The following is an 18,510-nucleotide window of genomic DNA, read 5'->3' on the forward strand; positions in this document are numbered from 1 at the left end:
CGGGGAGGTTTGACGTAGTTAATCCCAAAATGCCAAGATCCTGATGTTAACCTCCACACTGTGTTTGTGTCACAGTGCTGTGTTGTTCCATGCTGTTCGTTCACTGTTCTGTCTTCTGTAGAGAAAAGCTTTTGAGGAGGACCGTGCCCTGTGGCTGAAGACCCAGTTTTTGAACATGGCCCCGTTTGTGGGCCACAGGCGGCATGCCACATCTGAGTCTCGCCGCGCCTTAACCATCGGTGGGTCTTACAGACAGCTACAGCAGACTCACCGGGTCTGAGATACCAGTGCTCACTAGCACCCCCTGCAGTGCTGAGCTTTTTATCCATGGTGGGTGGGTGTGTGGGTGGGTGGGTGTGTCGCCCCTCCCCTCCCATCCCCTCCCCTCTGTGTCTTGTGTGATCTCACTTACCTGGGTGTCATTTTGTTGCTGTTTTCAGCATGACTTTGATGAATCCCTCATGACTTGGGAATTGTGTCTGTGTGTGATCTATGTCACATGAGTGGCCTTTCACCAGCTTTGGGGGTGGGGGATTATATAGTGAGGAGCTTTCCGTAGTGCTAATGGAGTTATAATGGAGTGATATCTCAGACTTGTGTCAGAGCCATAAATGCTGATGCACATGTTTGAGTCTAGCCAGCATTAAGTGTAACAAACTTCAGCTGCATCATTGGTCTTGATGAAAATAGCTCAGAAACTGAAATGTCACCTCGTACTGTAATGAACTGGATGCCCTCATGACAGAGGAAGTTTAGTGTTGACACTGCACATTGCATCTAAAACGTCTTGCTGAACACGTCCAACCACCGTAATGAATGTGCAGCGGTGATCCTCCCAACACCGTAAGCAGTTTCGCTTTTTCATCTACAATTAGATAACATTTGGTTATAATAACCTGTAATATCACCCTGCACCTAATGAAGCTGGTGAAATTACCCTGCAAATTCGAGGTGGCGTGTGTTGTGTATATCGGATCATGTGTTTTATAAATATCGTTTGTTGTATATCTCAGAACTCTGCAGTACAGTAGCAGCTGCAGAGGTTTGGCATGGGTGTGTTCAGACTGCTGGTCTGGGCGTGTTCAGCAGCAGACAGAACACACTTGGGGCACCGTGCTGCTTCTGGGGCTGTGCCCAGTTCCGATCATGTTAGACATTCATAGTGCCGTAGCTGTCGTGGGGTGTTTGTTCGCTGTGCTTGTGGAGTAGGTGTGGCTACTTTTGCTCTGGTGATGGATTGTAATCAGAGCCTTAAGCATTTTGTTCAGCAGTTGGAGTGGTTTAAAGTGATTTATGTTGTGTTTTGAGCAATGTTTGATTTTGTCCTGGAATTGTTTCCTTTGGACGTTTATAGGATTTAACTCATTTAAAAAAAAAAAAAAAAAAAAGGTGTAGGGGGTGTTCACTGTTCCACTCATCTCTGTGCAGGTGCTCAGTCCGGGGCCAAAGTCCCGTCCAGTCCGGCTCTTTCCTGCACGTCCGCGTCCCACACTGGCCTCTCCACACCCACCTCTGACCCCATGACCCTGCCCTCCACAGCTGAGCTCTACCGTACCCTCCAGCTCATACCGGACAGCAGGTGGTACTCTTCATGACCCAGTTCTTTAAGGATTAGGGTGGGGCTGGGGTGGGGGATGAGGGTGCCTTTGAGGAGGGAAAATGCTTCAACGTGTCATGCCACTCTCTTCCAAGATGTTTCAGACCCTCAGTAAAAATAATCCTGCACAAACTTCAAGTTTAAGTCTCACTCTGTGCAGTTTGACAGTGTTGAGCAGGAACGGTCAGCAAAGGCAGTCTGAGGTGTGGATGTGTTTATGTAAGGAAGCTCTCTGTTCTGCAGACAGCTGTAGGGGGTTTTACTTTTGTCTTATAGTACATAGTTGATGACATTTTAGTCTTTTTCTTTCACACTCAGAGCCTCACTGCTATATCTTGTTTCTAACCGAATTCTCCAGGTCATTAAGATGCTAACACATTTATCTATTTCATGTTTACCCAGAAGTCAAGGGAGATGTGCCAGTAACAGTTTTCAGAGCGGCGCAACAATGACCAAATCACAGCTGCGCGACAGCTGTACAGACTGCAGTATTTTCTCAGTGGTCAGAGATGGGAACAGCGCCTCCTAGAGGTCATCCAGTGTTGGGATCAGTACAGAGACTGCATGCTGTATATGGCACAGGTTAAAGTTCTGTGACCATAAGCTTAACACAGCAGGAACCTGCCTGTCAGACCAGTAATGCAAATCCCTATAGTGGGACTTGGACTGTAGTGACATGCCTCTGACGCCATGACTCATCCATACAGACCTAAGCCTCAGACAATCCAAGTTTTTTTCAGCATTGTTTACCTGTAAAAAAATGTATTATAATTTTTTTTTAATATAAATACACACGCACACACACAGTGGAACACCCTAGTTGAGAAGGCACTAATGTTTATTAATATATGTTTTACAGTCATGTAAAAATAAACAAGTGTAGCACAATCAAATAGAGCACTTTAAACAAGACTCCACTGAAAACATCTTAGTTTCCAACAATTTATATACTTACCTTTTTCTATTTAACATTAAAGTGGTAAAAATATAATATAACTTGGGTATTTTCTTGGTTTGCTGATTTTGTTTTATTTTTTATTTTTAAATAATATATGTATGTTATCTGCCATTGCCGTGTCATATTATGCAGGGATATGTAGACTGGAATAGTTGTGGATAATATTTTTGACAGAGTAGTTATTGGGGAGAGTTTGCCTGTAGAATCTAGTTTTTGTACAGATATGTGAAATTTGTAGCAGTGAAATATATGACTTGTAAATGCTTTTTTCCATTAATATTGTACAATAATTTTTTTGCTTTTTATTGACCCATCTGTTTGTATAGACAGATCATGAATGTTTCTCTGGTAGAAACACTACAGGTTTTTAGAGGCCGTACATTGGCTGCTTGAACATATCAATGTAATAAATGTTTTTATTTTAAAATGAGATTTATGCAATCAGTGGTGTCCTGCTTAAGGCTATAATTTAGAATTTTTGCATTTATTTCTGTTTACCTCAGTTCTTTGTCTAGTGTACGATGGCAAAATGAATGAAATATTTACGCAGAGGTTCTTGACCCTTACATAGCCTTGCCACCAATATTCATATTGCTACTATTACTAATGCTACAAATAACTAATATTCATAAGTTTCAGTTTCAGACTTAGACTTTGTAGTTTTGTTAGAGGGAGTCCTTTACTGGATGACACTTAACCTTTTTTTTTCCCTACTACTTGTGTGTCGTAAACCTCAGTCGTTTGTCAGAATGTAAGCACTGGTCCAGCTGAAAATGTCAGGAAGTAGCCCTGTCCAGGCTGACTGTCATCCAGTCGTTAGGAAGTGAACGGGAACACAGCCAACAGTTTGGTGATAAAGGTTTATTTCAGTATGTAAACCACTACATGGTGCTTGTGGTTTGGAGTGTAAGTTACAAAACTCACAAATTTCAGTAAAGACTTAAAGAACTCTTGACGTCCCAAAGTCATTTTTGCCTTAGAGGATCGCTGTTCTAATCAGTAGCACCTTTGGACTAAACACTGAAAAGGCTGTCATGTTTGTATTACCAATCTAGAATGCTCTGATGTACGGAACACTGTGGTCTACAAACTGAAATGTTGAACACTGTTCTACAAACAGGAGGAGGTAAAGAATGCTCTGGCCATGTGCTTTTAAAGGAACAAAGCAAACAAAAAGCAGTTACTTTAGATTTAGCATTGTGACTATTTTAGTTACTGTCTAACTGTTCCTTTAAGACCAATGGCTCAATGCCGAACCTCTTGACGACCATCCTGATGGGTGATTTCCTCATCCTCCAGTTCGTCTTCCTCGTATTCGCCCATTTCGTCAGCCGTGGCGTCCTGGTACTGCTGGTACTCGGACACCAGGTCGTTCATGTTGCTCTCGGCCTCGGTGAACTCCATCTCGTCCATGCCCTCGCCTGTGTACCAGTGCAGGAAGGCCTTGCGACGGAACATGGCAGTGAACTGCTCCGAGATGCGGCGGAACAGCTCTTGGATGGCCGTGCTGTTGCCGATGAAGGTGGCGGACATCTTGAGGCCGCGGGGCGGGATGTCGCACACGGCCGTCTTCACGTTGTTGGGGATCCACTCCACGAAGTAGCTGCTGTTCTTGTTCTGGACGTTGAGCATCTGCTCGTCCACCTCCTTCATGGACATGCGGCCGCGGAAGATGGCGGCCACGGTGAGGTAGCGGCCGTGGCGCGGGTCGCACGCCGCCATCATGTTCTTGGCGTCGAACATCTGCTGCGTGAGCTCGGGCACAGACAGGGCGCGGTACTGCTGGCTCCCCCTGCTGGTGAGGGGGGCGAAGCCCGGCATGAAGAAGTGCAGGCGGGGGAAGGGCACCATGTTGACGGCGAGCTTGCGCAGGTCGGCGTTGAGCTGCCCCGGAAAGCGCAGGCAGGTGGTCACGCCGCTCATGGTGGCCGAGACCAGGTGGTTGAGGTCGCCATACGTCGGAGTTGTGAGTTTCAGCGTGCGGAAGCAGATGTCGTAGAGCGCCTCGTTGTCGATACTGAAGGTCTCATCGGTGTTCTCCACCAGCTGGTGCACGGACAGCGTGGCGTTGTAGGGCTCCACCACCGTGTCAGACACCTTGGGCGAGGGCATGACGCTGAAGGTGTTCATGATTCGGTCGGGGTACTCCTCGCGGATCTTGCTGATGAGCAGGGTGCCCATGCCTGAGCCTGTGCCTCCGCCCAGCGAGTGCGTGAGCTGGAAACCCTGCAGGCAGTCGCAGTTCTCGGACTCCTTACGCACCACGTCCAGCACAGAGTCCACAAGCTCTGCCCCCTCTGTGTAATGGCCCTTGGCCCAGTTGTTTCCAGCCCCACTCTGACCTGAAATGACCCATGCAATGACTCAGCAAACACTCAGTTATTAATGACACGTGCTTTGACCTCACTAAACCTGACTGAGAGATTCCGTTTAACATTATATTATTAAATCTCCTTTTATTGGCGCGGTCATAACTTAATGGCCGTAAGAGAATGTGGTATCCTCTGTTGCTGGCTGTGACTTCTGTGCTGTACTAGGCTTGCCTTGAAAGTAGCTGAGTCATCCTCTACCTGCCAGAGCTTCACCATGACCGCATTATGTAAACCTCACAGCTAGGATTAATACAGCCTCTACTAGCAGTGCTACATACCTTTTTGAAGATTACAGAGCAAGAAACCCAGCCTTAACCCTGAGACAAGTGTGGACTGAATTGTTAGAGCTTACAATGCAAGACAGCATAATTACAGACAACTAGCAGCTTCCTCATTTACGTAAGTAATAAACCTACCAAACACAAAGTTATCTGGCCTGAAGATTTGCCCAAATGGGCCAGAGCGGACAGAGTCCATGGTACCGGGCTCCAGGTCCACCAGGATGGCACGGGGTACATACTTGCTCCCTGCAAGAGGAGAGAGACATGATATGGGCAAAAATGTCTATATAACTAATGAGAACCGTTTCCTAAATGCGAGGCGTCACTGCTTATTTGCTGCTGGCGTAGCTAGACAGTTGTACACTCTAGTGCCAGATGTCCCACTTTCAAGTGTTGCGATAAAAATAAAAAAAAATCCCCAAATACAAGCCAGCCATTTTATTCATCTGTAACCACAGGAAAGGAAAAATACCATGTTGAGGTGATTAAACGAGTAAAAGTCCTTCCTGTCAGAGCCTTTTAGAGAGGGGGAGGTGAGTTTATCGGGACCCCTGGCTGCGTTATTTCATCAGGCACACGGACAGCACATCCTTTTAAATCGGTTTAGCACCGTCTTCCTCTGTTTTGTAGACGACAGCAGCTTGGGGGTGACACAGCCAGCTGAACGTGGCTAAATTTAAAAATGTCTTTTTTTTTCGGCATGGAAGGTCATAGATGACATAGGTTCTCTGTGATGACGTACTCTTGTTTTAAATGTAATACGATTGTGCTGGTAATGTACAATATCCTGGATAGCATGTGTTGATGGGTATTACTTTCTAACTGACTAACTCAGCGCTGGAACGATCTAAAGGCAGAATTCCTTAGAGATACAGTGGCTCATAAATTAATGGTGAACCGAACTGTCTGAAGCGACAGAAACAGTACGGGGGGATGTGGGAGGGAGAGGGGGTCGGTTATTTTAGCTAAACACCGGCAGTGATTCCGCGGTGAAAAGAAATTAGGGAATTGGTTTTATTATTTTAGTTCAAACACACCCGCCCCAGTCCAGACTGGGCCCTGTGACCTGAATAAGCAAGTGCTGGGAGCTGTAGCCCTTACCAGAGGCCTCGTTGTAGTACACATTTATCCTCTCCAGCTGCAGGTCACTGTCACCTTGGTAACTCCCCGTAGCGTCGATGCCGTGTTCATCGCTTATAACCTCCCAAAACTGTAATGTAAATGCAATACAATGTAATGTACTTGCAGTGCAAGTGCGTGTCTTCCCGGCCTCTTATCTGTCGCGCTCGCGCGTCGTGTCCAGGGTGTCCGCGCGGAGCCAGACACTGCAGACCCTTGCCTGGCCCCGCGCGCGTCTCACCTCGACCGCGCCCGAGCGCAGAACTACGCCGTGATGCAGACTTCACGATTATCCAAGGTCGTTTTTCTGAGCCTTGTTTTAGTCACAGAACAAATATTTCTTTCGTGCGTAGCTTTTGCACTCTCACTGAATCGCCACACAAACACCCAAAGCAAGCAAAACGTCCATTGGAATTGAAAGTATTAAAATCGCCTGCAGCATAAAAACCCCGGGGAAAAAAAGACGTTTTGCAATAGATGCAGTCTTATTCTACCCCAAATTCTGCGTAATACAAGAAAGTTATTTATGCAATAGAACGCTTAAAGTCTTACCTTGGCGCCGATCTGGTTACCGCACTGACCAGCCTGAATGTGGACGATTTCCCTCATTATGCTGGAATCAACTTAATTCAGTGTCTCAGTCAGAGCGATGCTCTCGCAACCTGCGCCCGTTCGGCTCGTCAGTAATAGCCACATCCTCAGCAAACGCTCTATTCCACCTAGAGGGACCGTGTTATTGAAGCTGATTGGGTAGCGTCACATCTGGTCTGCATCCATCGTCGGCGTGCAGCCAATCAGGAGTGAGCGGGTTGATGCAGCGCAGTGCTGCATAGTCTCGCCTAGCGCGCACCTATCCATGCGCTTTCAGAGGCGCGGCGCTGTGCCGTGTGCGCAATAGGTTACTGTCTAAGCCAGAATGCCGTTCTTACTGTGGGATTCGTTCGGCATTTGCAGTAGGAGACGCTGTGATTAGATATAAGACTGGCCGGGTTTATGTATTATATGTGTATAGATGTAAGACTGGCCGGGTTTATGTATTATATGTGTATATTATACATTTATGCATCACACTGACGGTGGATGTAATGTGTCACTGCCTCCTACAGAGGCAGCATGTGTATGCTTAGTCATAAAGAAGCAGTTGGCAACAACAAAACCTTTTTGCGGATATAGAAAATTCACTCGCCTGTGACCTGTGACCCTGAGGGTTTATTCTATCTTCACTATGACACCGTGTAAGTCGTGCACACGGCCTTAGCAGCAGCACGGGGGACCTGTGGTGTTTAAAATCCGTCTATTTTTCATCCACTCAAGAGTTGATGGGCTCTTACACACACACACACACACCCACACCCATACATACACACACACACACACACACACACACACAGACTATGCACCACAGAATACAGCAGAAGATCAGACACATTCATCTGCTAATCAATAAATAGTGACGTTTATTATGACACATTTGGCTTATGTACAAGTGCATTATCTATGTTAAAAAGCAAGAACAAGAAATGCAACTGAAATAACCAATGGTTTACATTCATTCATGTCTCTGGACACCTCATGCACACATTGTGAGGACATGACAACCTGTCTCCAGTATATATGAGGTGCGGTCTAGTTAATTTGGAACAGTTTGTGCTGGACAGCTACTGTGCATGGTCTAGACCATTCCATTTGTCTAGACATATCTATGGTAACCCAAGCCTGCCAAAAAGTATCCTTTAAAGAATATTAGCATTTGAAATGATGATACAAACTTATCAGGATGTAATATTATCATGATGATATAACCCCACCACTCAAATAACACTGTGCAGTGTGGATTACCGAACAGGTTTTACGGCGGACGTGAAATCTGTTTCGCCAACGCAGTGCTCTACATGTAACTGTTTTGTAATATCACCACATCCACTGTCCTTTCAGTACTCATCACCACACCCTCCTCCACCCTGGCAGACAGCTGTGCCTCCACCCAGTCTAAAGAGATGCTGGGATGGTCTGTAGCAGGCTGCTCTGCAGGTCACTGTGTGACACAGAGCAGAAGGACACCTTGCAGCAATGTAGTGCTACACTGCAGTGCATCAAACCAGGTTCATGTACAGCCACCAGAAACCAGGAGTCTGGAAAACACAGTTCATGGTTAAGAATTATTTATGGTTTTAGAAGTGACTAAAATTCACAGAAACCTTTTCTGTATATTGCTTAGATTTAGTTTACCTTTCAGCCAGGAAAGGGTTGCTGTGCTTTTAGATTATACTGAGAGAATTAAAGGTGCATGTAGGGCTGTTCAAATAGTGGTGGTCCGATGGCAGTCTGGGTCAGTCTGACAATGTGTTATAGAACAACTGTACAGTGTTTGGCTTTGATATGTAAAATATAGTTAAGTACTAGTTTACTTGAAGTGATGAACTGTAGATGTCATGCTGCCAAACTGTACTAAAACTCAAACTGTAGTTTGAATTAAAGCTTTTATGAAAGTTTAAATTGGGATTGTTTGTAATAGGCTTCTTATAACCTGCTGAGATGAATTTGGCTCTCCAATGAACAAAACAGACTAAACTGCTACTGGACACCCCCCACCCACCCACACACACACACACACACCTTCCCTCTTTTTGTTTGGGGGGGGGGGGTGCTAACCAGGATTTAAGCTTTGTTTATCTCTTGACCTTTATTAACCTCTTGCCATACTGTAATTTGACTTGACAGGCAAGATCACAAGTACTTATGTAAGACTATTATGCCAGCAAATCTGTTATGTATGTTACACCTAATACCAAACCACAGAGTTTTTTGACTTTTTATTGATTTATTTATTCCAAACCAAAATGCTAATGAGAAGACAGCAAAAATAACTGGCTCCAGTTTACACAATGTTAGGCAGATGTGTAGTTGTCACTTTTTATGTGCCATACTGAAACCGTCACGGTCAAACTGCTTTGTCACTGAAGTCAATATTTCTAATACATGCTTCAGGAGTCTGAAGCTACAAAAACAACACCTGTACAGGCATCAACACCTACACACATGCTCAAACTACAGACTGAACACCTGAACACATATCAACACTGCTCATATGGTGCCCATCTAAACACTGCTAGATGTGTAACCTCTTTCTGCTGCTCAGTCTCTGCGGTCCTGTACATGCAGGAACAGCCAGAAGCATCCTGTGTGTGGAACTCCCAACACATATTCCGATCCAGGAATGGGAGTAGTGCACTGGCATCGGCACTGCCGGTCGGATGCTTCTAGCAGCCGAATTTTCTTCCATTCCTCTACTGCTCTCACAACACTCACGAATTTTGCTTAGCAAACCAAGCAAAGTTTGAAATGATTCTGACTATTTTCAATATCCAGTGTGAACTGCTTTCATTAATTATGTTGCTTTTGGTTTGCTTCTGCCAGATGCAGAGTAAATAAAACTAGCGAAATAAAATTAGGGAAATACAATTAGGGAATAATTACCATTATTTTTTAAAAATCCCTTTATATTAAATATCTTAACAATTGGTCATCAAACAAGTCCTGATGTTAATGTCATTAATATATAAAAATAAGAGAAACAGCTGTTTCTTTTATATCATAAAAGCAACAGTTCTGTCGCGTTATAACATGGCATAATAAGGGTCATATATTTATTATTGCTTTCTCACTAGAGCTTTTGTACATTTTTTTTTTTTTATCCGGATATGGAGTAAAGCAATGACACAAAACTCCACAAATGAAAAATGGAACACTGTGGATTACATTATACTTGCTAGTAAAGTTCACATTAGTTGTTTTTTTTTTCAACCCTTTTTGTAAATACATTTACATGCTTTGATTTCAAGTGTGAGTTCCCACGATGGGAGGAAAAGCAGAATGCAAGCTGTAATCACCCAGTTTGAAACCAGGCTTCTGTTTTCAACAAGCTCCGCCCCAGTAGCAGAGCAGAGCACCACAGGATCTTAAACTGCAGTCACACAACAACTGCCTTCTGGCCACTCCCACTGCATTATGACCATTCCCTCTGTGTTTTGACCACTCCCACTGCATTATGACAATGCTGTGCAGAAGTCAAATAGTTTACACAGTCCATCTTGAGTCTGAGTCTGCCCTTAGGTTCTAGATACGGACGGCAGAGCTTCACCTGACTAAAGAAAAAAACAGTTACTGCAGGGCAGAGCTTAAACAAACACCTGCATGAGCTGCAATGGATTGAGCAGGGTTTCCCTCATTCAGACTAGGGTTTGGGGTTTAGGGTTTAGGGCTTAGGAGCTAACCCAGTCAGAAGACCTTATGAAATGGGGACATTGCTCTATTTGTCTCATTTAAGAACAGAGTTGATGGGGTTTGGTCTTTGGGTGTGGTTTTATATAAAATGTTTTATTACATATTCTTTCTGTAAGTGTGCTTGCCTGAAACACACTTAAGTTATTTTGCATTTTTCAGTGTAGCTTAACATATCTAACATCAGTAGTAGTATTGACTTTTCCTCTTCAATAATATACATAATTTACAAACCACTTTTATATATGTAAAACACCTCACGGAACTGGTTGTAACTCACTTGCATACTCCTTCACAATTGGTGAGCAGGAAATTCTACACAAGGTGGCGCTACTGGCACTCTAGTACCTTTTATGTGCATTGGAACCGTAGACTTTTACAGTGGTACGTTGCATCAATGACATTGTGTGTCCTTGTTAAACTAATACAAATTAAACACAACCCATAGTTTGAAGTTCACACAAAGGCACTCTTACATATTGTAGTGAAATAATTTTAATTGCCTTTATTTATCTTATATATATATATTTCTTTAGGTCCATGTAGGAAAGCTGGCCCTGGGGCAGGTCAGAGAACACTCCTAGCTTAGTGCTATTGCCTTCATCAGAGTTTCAGTCTCTCTTCAGTCCAAATGTTCAATATTCAGGGAGAAACGGGAGTCATTTTTAAGTAAGTATTGATTAAGTACTGATTATTGAGGAAAACCAAGAAAGAAAAATATGAACAAGTGAGATTTAAATAAACAGAAAACAGAAATGGCACAGGCCAAAGATACTGAAAAAAATACATCCCTGGAAACCATCTCACAACAAAGTGTGGAGGAATTCATACTGGAATTGACAGAAGGGATACAAGGTCAGTGGAGATAAAAAAAGACCTACAAGTGGCCACAACCCATCAGGCAACAGTGTCGTCACTGATCAGCTTCCCTTTATTTGAGAACCAGTGAGGATGAGTAAACATGTATTACATCTACTGAGGTTTTTGGAACAATGGCTAAAAAAAGTGTACACTACTGTGAGTCCTGCTGACCAAAGGAGGCCACAGGTGTCCTGGACCATCAATCGTACAGAGGTCAATTGGTGAGGTAGTTGAAGTGGCCTGAAAAAAATGAAGCAAGATCTGAGGGAAACTATTTTTCAAGCCTGCGAACACGACTAGATTCCTGAGGAAAGAGTTTTCTTTCTTAAAGAATGAAAATACAAGGGGGTCGTGCTCCTTTATGCAGCCTAAAGTAAACAGATCTTTATCCGAAGCCTGTTCTCAGGTTGAAGACTGTTTTTTTCATAAAACCGCTTGTTATGGAACTTCCCTCCAAATTCAGGACACCACTGACATGTTACGTAAACCTTTGGGCACTGGGTGTATTGGGGGCTGCTATCCTGTTACACTGGATATGGCATCTTATATACCAATATAGATCACCAGGAAGGAATATGAGCTCTGGAATATGATCCAACACAGATACCAAATGTTTCTCCTCCTAATGACCTTTTATTGAACCTTTCCAAATGGACATTAAACAATGATGCTTTTCTTTTCCAGGACAGAGAAGCACAGCCCACACAACAGTGGATGTCCGAGTGGCACCTAACTATAGCAATTTGTTCCTTTGTTACGTAAAAAGGTTAATATGTTTACAATGGGTCTAGAAACTCTTATAGCGATAAGATTTTATATCTGTACCAATATGTAAATGACATTTCATGATTCGGTCAGGTGCGTCAAAGTAATCCTTCATCTTTAGGACCGAAAGGTCTGGAGATTGTAAAGAATTGTATCTGTGGAGGCAGCAGATTGAAGCTCGTCTCCAGCGTGAAACCTTCTGGATTTGGAACTTAAGGGCTACTGAGACCCCTGGCCTGGATCTTTTTTGTAAGTCGGAAATTGCGTACACATTTATGGGTTGGGTTGAGTGGGATAAGTCATGTATACGTTTATGGGTTGGGTTAAGTGGGATATGTCATGTATATGTTTATGGGTCAGGTTAAGTATAAGTCATGTACACATTTATGGTACAGGTTAAGTTATATTTTTTGGGATGTTTGGGGGGGGTTGTTTTGGTTTTTTTTTGGTTTTGGACTTTTTCTTTTCTGTTGTGCCATTCTTTGTTAGCAAGATACATTTTCTTGCTGTGTGGGTGTGTTTGTTAATCAGCTGTGTAGACAAATTGAATGTTTGCCACCAGAAGGCTTAAATACAACTTTCTTTGTTTGAAAGGCTGCAACCCTGATGAAGGCAATGGGGGTAGCTTACTCTGATCTGATCTAATCCCCCCCTTTCTACATGTATTTGCTATTAAAATAAAGGCCATATTAAATACAACATGTGAGAGAACCTTAATGCGAGATCTAGCTTCATTACGTAAGAGCACCTTAGTGATTCTCCATTTCATCTACTGACCAAGAATAAATCAACTGGGCATGCCAAAAGTTTCTCTTTTGCTTAAAACCTATAGTTTGCCTTCCAGTGGATAATGGATAGGAATGGTCCCGTATCGAATTTCTCAGATTCCTTTTTCACTTTATTAATCTTGGAATAAATTTCAATCACAAAATTGTGAGAGTTCCTCTTGGCACTGTTCATATTGGACCACACTAGCTTTAAATGCTCGCCTTTCGAAGGCACTTTGACAGGATGTACCTGTCTAATCAGGGAACTGCAGTATTATCCAGGTGTTTGTTGGTGTTCTGGTTGATGTCGATCACCACATTTGAAGGCACCAATCAAAACTCTGTCCACTACACAGGTGTCGGAGAAGGGCGGTGCCACTCGGCATGAGCTGGCTTACGGCTGTTTCCCGTTTATTAACAAATCCCTTTCCCGCGACCGCTGGTCTGCACAAGCAGCTCGTGGGAAGCAACTGAGATGAACTCTCAACTGCACCGTACCAGGCTGCTCTACAGAGCAAAGCCACAGCATGGCCACACGTCATGAAGATGCCACCCCGTTAGCAGTACTAGTGGTATAGTCCACAGGAAGAGGCATACCAGAGTCTATGGGTGAGGAAACCGTCAAGTCCACTGTGAAGGGGTGGTCTGGTTCTGTAGCAAGCGGAGCAGCAGAGGGGATCCCCAAGGACAGAGGTTGAATTAAAGTAGTGGCAACCGGCAAAGGAGTTTCTAAAGGGGTGGAGTCCAATTTGAGGGGGGGTGTTGAGGACTCAAAGGCGAGAACTGAAGAATCTCTCGGGGAGGAAGAGGATGGAAGCTGACGAAGATCAGGTGATGAAGGAGCAGGGCAAAGTGGTACTAAAGTGGGGGATTCTGGAGTGGGGGGTAGAATGTCATTAGCTAAACAAACAGGTGAGGGGTCTCTGGAGGGGTCACGAGGAGCATGATTTAGAAGGTGAGTGGGTGAATCCTCAGGAGCGGCCGGTAAAACTACAGGGGGGTTTATGGTACACAGCTCCACATCGCCATCTGCTGAGCCCTCTGGAGAGTTGGTGACGTGTTCATCAATGTCATTGATGGACGGCAAGGGAGAATCCAAGAGGGGATACACAGCATGGTCCACGTGAGAGTCAATCTCAGGCTGTGAGCCGATGTCATTGGCGGGAGGAGCATCAACAACAGAGGAGCCAATGACATCTCCAGGAGCAAACGACGGCGAAGGGGTGTGGTCACTCCCAGGAGAAGGCGGAGTCTGAACGTTATCCTTCAGTAGAGGCATGGCCACAGAACCTGTGCTCTGGACGTCAATGATCAGATCAGGAAGGGAGTCGGTTCTGGTGGGCGGAGCTGGTCGGGTGCTGGCCGGGGTGGAGGTGCTGGGGACGGACGAGAGGAGGGAATCCGACGACGGCAGTGCCGAGTCGTTGGGCGGCTTCACGACGCAGAGTGGCAGCGTGTCCACCTCGCCCACGTCCAGCGGCACGGACAGGTCGATGGCGGACGACGCAGTGGACTCCATGGTGGAAATGACCGTGGCAGCCGCCTCGTGGAGGGGCGTGTCACCCACGCGGGCATACTCGCGACTCTCTCCCCTGTGCAGCAGGTGGCGCTGCTCGCCAGGCTTGCGTGGGGGCAGGAGCGGCTGTCGCGTGTAGTTCTCACCATCGGCCAGGGTCTCGGGGAGCGGCTGGTAGCGCGTCTCCGGGAGCAGCAGGATACAGATGATACAGATGAGGGTGCAGCAGGCAAAGATGACGTGGTGGAGGAAATAGCCCTTCTGATTGTGCAGCTCCATGATGGGAGCCGTCAGCATCCCGAAACCTGCACTGGCCAGAACGAGACCCAGACCCCCGCCCCTGCAGGATGGTAGACAGACAGAGGTTATACACACACACTTATAAACACACACACATACACTGCCTGGCCAAAAAAAAAAAGGTCACACACTCTAATATTTCGTCTGACCGCCTTTAGCTTTGATTACGGCACACCTTCGCTGTGCCATCGTTTCCACAAGCTTCTGGAACGTCACAACATTTATTTCGGTCCAGAGTTGCATTAATTTTTTCCCCCAAGATCTTGTCTTGATGATGGGAGATTTGGACCAAGTCTTCTCCAGCACATCCCAAAGATTCTCAAAGGGGTTCAGGTCTGGACTCTGTGGTAGCCAATCCATGTGTGAAAATGATGTCTCGTGCTCCCTGAACCACTCTTTCCCAATTTGAGCCCGATGAATTCTGGCAATGTCATCTTGGAATATGCACGTGCCATCAGGGAAGAAAAAAATCCATTGATGGAATAAACTGGTCATATATATTCAGGTAGTCAGCTGACCTCATTCTTTGGGCACATAACATTGCTGAACCTAGACCTGACCAACTGCAGCAACCCCAGATCAGAGCACTGCCCCCACAGGCTTGTACAGTAGGCACTAGGCATGATGGGTGCATCACTTCAGCCGCCTCTATTCTTAGCCTGATTTACCTTGTTCCAGAGTGATGGGCACATCTGGACTCATCAGACCACATGATCTTCTTCCATTGCTCCAGAGTCTAATCTTTACGCTCCCTAGCAAACTGAAGCCGTTTTTGCCAGTTAGCCTCACTGACAAGTGGTTTTCTTAAGACTACACAGCTGTTTAGCCCCAATCCCTTGAGTTCCCTTCACACTGTGCGTGTGGAAATGCTCTTACTTTCACTATTAAACATATCCCTGAGTTCTACTGTTGTTTTTCTATGATTTGATTTCACCACACGTTTAAGTGACCGCCGATCACGATCATTCAAGATTGTTTTCCAACTACATTCCTTCCTCGAAGATAATGCTTCCCCACAGTCCTTCCACTTTTTAATAATGCGTTGGACAGTTCTTAACCTTATTTTAGTAGTTTCAGCAATCTCCTTAGATGTTTTCTCTGCTTGACGCATGCCAATAATTTGACCCTTCTGAAACAGATTAACATCTTTTCCACGACCACATGATGTGTCTTTTGATATGGTTGTTTAACAAATGAGAAGCTACTCACTGCATCAGTTAGGGTTAAATAACTGAAACAATCACATGCAGTAATTATCCAATGGGAGGTGCTTACCTATTTGCTTAGTTAAATCCAGGTGGTGACCTTTATTTTGGCCAGACAGTGTATATACACATATAAACACACACACACACACACACACACACACACACACACACACACACATATACATGCACAGTACACATACACTCACACACACAAATACGCACACACAAACAAAAATACACACATATACAAACACACACAAACACAATAAACATAGGAACATGGGTAAACACACAAAAATATAGAGAGGTTGACACACACAACAAACACACGGACACACGTGATGCATCATGCACCATCACGCACACAACCTGAAGACATGCACACAGTCAAGAAAGTTTGCACACACATGCTCAGTTAGGAAGACATCTGTAGAACACTTTTCATAACAGAGGAAGACACAAGTGTGCACAAGTAGCTTCACAGTTCCAAGTAACAAATGCTCGTTTTGCTGATAAAAATCCATGCCTCCCTCCCATCCACACCACATACCACCACCAGAGGGCACTCCACCACCAGAGAGCTTTATTACTTGGAGTTTTACACAACTCTAAAGTACAGGAGGGCTCAATAAACTGATCTGCTTTTAGGTCTTTTAGGCTCATGGATACCTTTCTGCCCTTAGACTGAAATAAACTATTGAACAGTCATAATCTAGACTCAGCCCCCCTCCAAAACCGTCATGGATTTTTCCAAAATGCAGAATGTTGTGGTTTGGCTTGGCTCACCTGATAACAGTAGGGGTGATTTCTGCACAAAAGAAGATGCTCAGATTGCTCACTGCGTGAGATGAAAACATGCCAATGATGGAGAAAGCCACGGAAAAGTTTGACTTCAGGGTGTCTGAGCGCTCTGTGCAGAGCAAGCCAGGAGTGAGCCAGAGAGAGGAAGAAAAAGACGAAGAGAAGAGAACAAAACAGCAGTGCAGGGGGCAGTGAGTTCCATTAAATACTCAAGAGCAGTTTGTTTACATGGACAAGAAAAACACACAGTTCCACATTTAACAGACAAAATCAAAGTTATTTATCTGCGTCCTAGTGTGTGACCTCTGACCTGTACTGCTCCTCTGGATGATCAGAGAGATGGAAACATATCCTGATGACAAGAGCCTCTCTCTCTCTCTCTCTCTCTCTCTCTCTCTCTTTCTCTGTGAAAGACTCCCTGCGTCATCTCATGATACACCTAATACTAACAGTGTCCGTAATTACGGTAGAGTTACACAGAGAACATTCTGCTCCTCACATTATAGACTATAACCAGAGCTGTGCTCAGCCTGGACTCCCCGTGTCTCAGGACGGGGAGGGGGAGCTGGTCAGTGCCATTACAGCCACGGGACACTCTGGAAGAATGAAGACGATGCGTTTAATCCTGTCTGAATGGGAGGAGGTGGAGGGGCTTTGGCCTGAGCTGCCTGGTACCTGTAGTCTGGACTAACACACTAAATACTCACTCACTAGCACACTAAACAATAACACACTAAACACAAACACACTAACACAGTAAACACTAACACAATAAATACTCACTCACTAGCACACTACCACACTAACACACTAAATACTCACTCACTAGCACACTAAACAAACACACTAAACACTAACACACTAAATACTCACTAGCACACTAACACACTAGCACACTAACACACTAAATACTCACTCACTAGCACACTAACACTAACACACTTAATACTCACTCACTAGCACACTAACACACTAAACACAAACACACTAAACACTAACACACTAAATACTCACTCGCTAGCACACTAACACACTAAACACACTAAACACTAACACACTAAATACTCACTCACTAACACACTAAATACTGACTAGCACACTGAACACTAACACACTAAACACAAACACACTAAACACTAACACACTAAACACTCACTCACTAGCACACTAACACACTAGCACACTAAATACTCACTCACTAGCACACTAACACACTAAACACAAACACACTAAACACTAAAACACTAAATACTCACTCACTAGTACACTAACACACTAAACACAAACACACTAAACACTAACATACTAAATACTCACTCACTAGCACACTAACACACTAAACACTAGCATACTAAGCCTTAGTACACTAAACAAAAACACACTAAACACGAACACACTAAACACAAACACACTAAACACTAGCACACTAACACACTAGCATACTAAGCCTTAATACACTAAACACGAACACAGTAAACACTAGCACACTAAACACAAACACACTAAACACTAGCACACTAACACACTAGCATACTAAGCCTTAGTACACTAAACACGAACACAGTAAACACTAGCACACTAAACACTAGCATACTAAGCCTTAGTACACTAAACACAAACACACTAAACACTAGCACATTAAACACTAGCATACTAAGCCTTAGTACACTAAACAGGAACACGC

General features: G+C 44.5%; 3 protein-coding genes across 8 annotated transcripts in view; 1 reads left to right on the top strand and 2 right to left on the bottom strand.

Moving 5' to 3' along the window:
- Positions 1–3,504, top strand: part of ssx2ipa (synovial sarcoma, X breakpoint 2 interacting protein a) — a 15,775-nt gene extending 12,271 nt beyond the window's left edge. For 3 of the 4 annotated variants that reach the window (XM_035519731.1, XM_035519730.1, XM_035519733.1), the window contains exons 12-14: positions 122–239; positions 1,429–1,579; positions 2,000–3,504. In XM_035519731.1, coding sequence (XP_035375624.1) covers positions 122–239; positions 1,429–1,579; positions 2,000–2,126 — 396 coding nt within the window. In that variant the 3' untranslated portion in view covers positions 2,127–3,504. The remainder of the gene's footprint in view (positions 1–121; positions 240–1,428; positions 1,580–1,999) is intronic. The other variant, XM_035519732.1, reaches the window with a different exon arrangement.
- tubb2 (tubulin, beta 2A class IIa) lies at positions 3,402–7,027 on the bottom strand. Its single transcript, XM_026996549.2, has 4 exons — positions 6,880–7,027; positions 6,310–6,418; positions 5,344–5,454; positions 3,402–4,897 (listed from the first exon to the last, which is right to left on the bottom strand). The coding sequence occupies exons 1-4, from the start codon at positions 6,934–6,936 to the stop codon at positions 3,801–3,803; spliced, it is 1,374 nt and encodes a 457-aa protein (XP_026852350.2). The 5' UTR covers positions 6,937–7,027; the 3' UTR covers positions 3,402–3,800.
- Positions 7,028–7,761: 734 nt separating this feature from the next.
- The window catches only part of slc22a23 (solute carrier family 22 member 23), a 39,948-nt gene continuing 29,199 nt past the window's right edge, over positions 7,762–18,510 (bottom strand). For 2 of the 3 annotated variants that reach the window (XM_035519728.1, XM_035519727.1), the window contains exons 9-10: positions 16,812–16,935; positions 9,128–14,857 (exon numbers count right to left, since the gene is read on the bottom strand). In XM_035519728.1, the coding sequence (XP_035375621.1) occupies positions 13,540–14,857; positions 16,812–16,935 (1,442 nt within the window). In that variant the 3' untranslated portion in view covers positions 9,128–13,539. Of the gene's footprint in view, positions 8,460–9,127; positions 14,858–16,811; positions 16,936–18,510 lie in introns of those variants that run through there. The other variant, XM_035519729.1, reaches the window with a different exon arrangement.

This window comes from Electrophorus electricus, chromosome 19 (assembly GCF_013358815.1).
Source record: "Electrophorus electricus isolate fEleEle1 chromosome 19, fEleEle1.pri, whole genome shotgun sequence".
NCBI lineage: Eukaryota > Metazoa > Chordata > Actinopteri > Gymnotiformes > Gymnotidae > Electrophorus > Electrophorus electricus.